This window comes from Camelina sativa, chromosome 12 (genome assembly GCF_000633955.1).
Source record: "Camelina sativa cultivar DH55 chromosome 12, Cs, whole genome shotgun sequence".
Taxonomy (NCBI): Eukaryota; Viridiplantae; Streptophyta; class Magnoliopsida; order Brassicales; family Brassicaceae; genus Camelina; species Camelina sativa.
This window is the reverse complement of record NC_025696.1, coordinates 32,792,564-32,797,892: the sequence shown is the minus strand read 5'-3', so window position 1 is coordinate 32,797,892 and position 5,329 is coordinate 32,792,564. Positions and strand designations below refer to the sequence as shown.

Sequence of the window (5,329 nt, the reverse complement as noted above, 5' to 3'; positions counted from 1 at the left end):
GGAATGGTGAAATGATGCAGCGGATAGAAAGGGGGATTGAAGTGAACTTCCAAGAGAGATGAAAATCTCTTAGACTTCAGGCTCGAGTTCAACTTAGATATTACACACTAAGAAGAAAACAAGTTGAGAAGATATTACACACTTCTCAGATCAAACAAGTAAAAGAAAGGTTTTTTGATTAAAATGTTTGATGAGAAACAAAAGAGAGATACATGGTCTTTAAATAGGAGAAGGGGAGGACGAGATAGAGGATAGAAAACCCTAGACAACCTTGCAAGTTCAAGTTAAAGCTCATGCAAGATGTCTAGGAAATTACAAAGCAATAAATGCAAAGTTTGAATGAGAAAGAGATAGAAAATGGGCCAAGGCCTTTGTGGGGAACCTTGGACCACGACTTGGGCTGGTAAAGAGGGCTTGAAAATGTTACTTAGGTTTCATTAAAAACCTTGTCAAGAAAACCCAGTGGGACAAAACTTGACCAAGAGAAAAAGAGCACCAAAGCAACATTTTACCCTTTAGCGAGCACCTTGAGCTGTGAGCAACGTCCAAGTGTTTTGAGTCACGTCTTCTAGCTTCTTGTCCAGCTCCATGAGTAGACCTTGGATTGATTGGTTGAACCTCTTGGACCGTGACCTTGTTATAGGACCCGCCGGAACGATTAGTGCTTCCTCCACTGCTTCCGCTGGTACAAGCTGCTCCTCCGGTGCTTCCTCTGGTTCAAGCTGCTCCTCCGGTGCTTCCTCTGGTTCAAGCTGCTCCTCAAGTTCGTGTGGTTGAGTGGAGCTGTCCATGGTCTCATCATCCTCTCCCACTTGAAAAGGATTTGACCTCAAATCCGAATTATCTGCACAATAAGGAAGAAGATCAGAAACGTTGAAACTGCCACTAACTTTGTACTTACCTTGGAGGTCGAGTTGGTAGGCATTGTTGTTGATTCTTTTGAGCACTGTGAATGGTCCATCAATCCTCGGCATTAGCTTGGATGCTCGCTCCTCCGGGAAACGCTCCTTCCGAAGATGAACCCACACTTGATCACCCTCATTGAAGATGACTTCTCTACGCCCTTTGTTCCCATACTTCTCATACAGCTTCGTCCGGGCCTCCAGATTCTCCATAGCCTTTTTGTGAACTTGTTGAACTAAATCGGCCTTTTTCTTGCCATCAAGACTTGTTCTCACACTCAAAGGTAAAGGCATTAGATCCAAAGGAGAAGTGGGGTTGAACCCATAAACAATTTCAAATGGAGAGAACTTAGTCGCGGAATGCATAGAATGTTTATAAGCAAATTCTACATGCGGCAAGCAATCCTCCCAAGTCTTAAGGTTCTTTTTGATAAGCACACGCAACAAAGTAGACAAAGTTCGATTCACAACCTCAGTTTGCCCATCTGTTTGCGGATGACATGTAGTAGAGAAAAGCAATCTAGTTCCTAACTTAGACCACAAAGTTTTCCAAAAATAACTAAGGAACTTAGTATCACGGTCAGAAACTATAGTCTTAGGTATGCCATGCAATCGAACAACTTCCCTAAAGAACAAGCTAGCAACATGAGATGCATCATCAGTTTTATGACAAGGAATAAAATGCGCCATTTTAGAAAAGCGATCGACCACCACAAAAATAGAATCCTTACCTGCCCTAGTCTAGGCAACCCAACCACAAAATCCATAGATATATCAGTCCAAGGATGCAAAGGAATAGGTAAAGGGGTATACAAACCGTGGGATTGAACCTTAGCCTTAGCTTGTTTACAAGTCGCACACCGTTCGCAAAGTCGTTCAACATCTCGTTTCATGTACGGCCAGTGGAAATGTTCTTGCATTACCTTATAAGTCTTAGCAACTCCAAAGTGACCCATTAAACCACCTCCATGTGCTTCCCTCAATTCTCTCAAAGAAGAGTGAGGTACACAAAGTTTATTTTCAAAGAACAAATAACCCTCATGCCGATAATACTTTCCAAAAGCAAACTTCTCACAAGATTAAAATATTTTGCTAAAATCCAAATCATTGGCATACAAATCTTTTATCTGCTCAAAACCTAGCAATCTTGCATCCAAAGAAGTAAGCAAAACATACCTCCGAGATAATGCGTCGGCAACGACATTATCCTTACCTTTTTTGTACTTGATCACATATGGGAAAGTTTCTATGAATTCGACCCACCGCGCATGACGTTTGTTGAGCTTTTGTTGACCCTTGAGGTGCTTAAGAGACTCGTGGTCAGTATGAATGACAAACTCCTTCGGCCAGAGATAGTGTTGCCACGTTTGTAGGGCTCGGACCAAAGCGTAAAGCTCTTTGTCGTAGGTCGGATAATTGAGTGTAGCTCCTCCAAGTTTCTCACTGAAGAAAGCTATGGGCTTATGATCCTGCATCAAAACAGCTCCAATACCTATCCCTGAGGCATCACACTCAATCTCAAAAGTTTTCATAAAATTTGGAAGAATTAAAACAGGGGAATTAGTAAGCTTCTCTTTCAAGGCCTGGAAGGCATTTTCCTGTGCAGCTTCCCATTTGAAAGCAACGTCCTTTTTGATGACTTCCGTAAGCGGTGCGGCAATAGTGCTGAAGTCCTTGACAAACCGTCGGTAGAACCCTGCTAGGCCATGAAAACTCCTCACCTCGCTCACATTGGTAGGACTCGGCCAATCTCTGATTGCCTTGACTTTCTCCTCATCAACCTTGATTCCATCTGCACTCACAACAAAGCCTAGGAAAACAAGATTATCTGTGCAAAAGGTGCACTTCTTATAGTTCGCATAAAGCTTTTCCTTGCGAAGCAAATCCAAAACAAGTCTAAGATGCATGACATGATCTTCTAAGTTCTTGCTATAAACCAAAATGTCATCAAAATAGACCACAACAAATACACCAATATGCTTCCTAAGGACATGATTCATCAATCTCATGAAAGTGCTAGGCGCATTAGTTAACCCAAACGGCATGACTAACCATTCATATAATCCTTGTTTGGTTTTAAAAGCCATTTTCCACTCATCACCTTCTTTCATACGGATTTGATGATATCCACTTTTAAGATCAATCTTAGAAAAGATGCTAGAGCCATGCAATTCATCAAGCATATCATCTAATCTAGGGATAGGATGGCGATACTTAACCGTTATGTTGTTGATGGCTCGGCAGTCCACGCACATTCGCCAACTCCCATCTTTCTTAGGTACTAGCAACACTGGAACGGCACATGGACTCATGCTTTCTCGAATATGTCCTTTGTCCATCAGCTCGTTCACTTGTCTTTCAAGCTCCTTGGTTTCGGTTGGGTTGGTGCGGTAAGCTGGTCGGTTTGGTAAAGCGGCTCCCGGCACAAAGTCGATTTGATGCTCGATCCCTCGGATTGGTGGCAGACCAATGGGATTATCCTCCGGAAACACATCATTATATTCTTGCAAAACCAACTCAACTTTACTCGGTAGCACCGGTTCGGGGTTAGTAGAACAAGCAAGAGTTTCTTTATAAACAAATAGCAAACTATTATGACTTACCTTGCTCTTACCCTTGTTATCGGTTGGTTCAGTTTGTTTGGCGGTTCGTTGTTTCATGCTAAGCTGATCTAGATAGACCTCATGCGGCGTCATGGGAATGAGAGTCGTCTTGCGGCCATTGTGTTCAAAGGTGTGTCGGTTGGTGAAGCCATCATGGTGAACTTGTCGGTCTGATTGCCATGGACGTCCAAGAAGAATGTGGCTAGCGTCCATCGGAAGTATGTCACACATGATTTCGTCCTGATACTTACCAATAGAAAGCGGCACCTTGACTTGCTCCTTAACGGACATCTCACCTTTTTCGTTGAGCCATTGAAGCGCATATGGTTTTGGATGTTTGAGCACTTCTAAGCCAAGCTTTTCCACCATAGTCCTGCTTGCAACGTTAGTACAACTTCCACCATCAATAATCAAGCTACATACCTTGTCTTTGACAATACATCGCGTGTGGAACAAGTTTTTCCTTTGTGCTTGCTCCTCTGATTTGGTTAGAACACTCAACGATCTCCTAGCAACAAGCAGCTCTCCTTTAGCTGGGGCTTCAAAACCCTCTTCCACAGAGTCGTTTTCCGAACGCTCTTCTTCAGACTCTACCTCGCCATTATCTTTAAGAACCATGATCCTTTTGTTGACACATTCGCTTGCGTAATGCCCAAGTCCTTGACACTTAAAGCAACGAATATCCCTTGTCCTCGTGATCACTTCCTTACCCTTACCTTTCGGGTCTGACTCAAATGGCTTTGGCTTGACGAATGGCTTGTAGTCCTTCCGGTAGCCGGGCTTGTCCTCCTTTTGATAACTTGACTTACCTGAGCTGTAGCTGGTCTTAGCGGTGCTGTAGCTGGATCGAGAGTTCTTCCTCTTGATTTGCTGTTCGAACATGACTGCTTTGTGAAGCATCTCCTCAATTTCCACATAGTGCTGGGTTTCTAGACGGTCTTGGATTTCGCGGTTGAGACCTCCCATGAATCGCGACATCATAGTTTCTCCATCTTCATGAACATCAGCTCTTAGCAATAGGGTTTCCATTTCCTTGAAATACTCTTCGACAGTCTTGCTTCCTTTAACTAAGTTCCTCAAACGTTGATGAAGATCGCGGTGATAATAACTCGGCACAAATCTCCTTCGCATGACGGTTTTCAGCTGGTTCCATGTATCGATCGGCATGTCTCCGGTACGTCTGCGGCTGGTAACAAGCTGATCCCACCAACTTAGAGCATAGGTGTAGAACTTGGTTCCGGCAAGTTTAACTTTGTTGACCTCGGTGACCTCTTGACAAACAAACACTAACTCGATTTTCTGTTCCCACTCTAAGTAGGTATCCGGGTTGCTGCTTCCGTGAAAGGCTGGGATCTTGCACTTAAGACCTCCTAACGGATCTCTTGGTACTGGACGTTCACGTCGACGCCTCCGCTGACTGCTGTGTGAAGAACCGTGGCTATAGTACTGCCTGGTTTCGTCGTCTTGCCTTGGTTCCTCCTGGTTCTGCCTTTGACGCTGATTTGCTTCCGGGTTTGGTTGATTCAAGTGTAGAGCGCCAAGTCTAGCATCAAGCATGGTTGTCATAGATGCGGTGACTGACTTAAGGATCTTCCTTTCAAGACTAGATGTAGATGACTCTTCCTCTTCTGATGTCACCATGGTACCTGAAAAGAAAAACAAAGATCCACCAGTAAATAGTTCTAAAAACACGTAAATGAAAACAGATCTGGGAAAATTATGAAAACGAATCCAAAAACTCTCAAATCAATTTTTAAAAAATACTAGACTCGTTCCTGCTTCTAAAACAGTTGAGTTTATAATTTTTGAACGAGTAAAACATTT

General features: G+C 43.3%; 1 protein-coding gene across 1 annotated transcript; it reads right to left on the bottom strand.

Annotated features, from left to right (window-relative positions):
* LOC104734098 lies at positions 1,982-5,071 on the bottom strand. The gene has a single exon (XM_019233727.1). It carries the CDS (start codon positions 5,069-5,071, stop codon positions 1,982-1,984), a length of 3,090 nt encoding a protein of 1,029 aa, XP_019089272.1.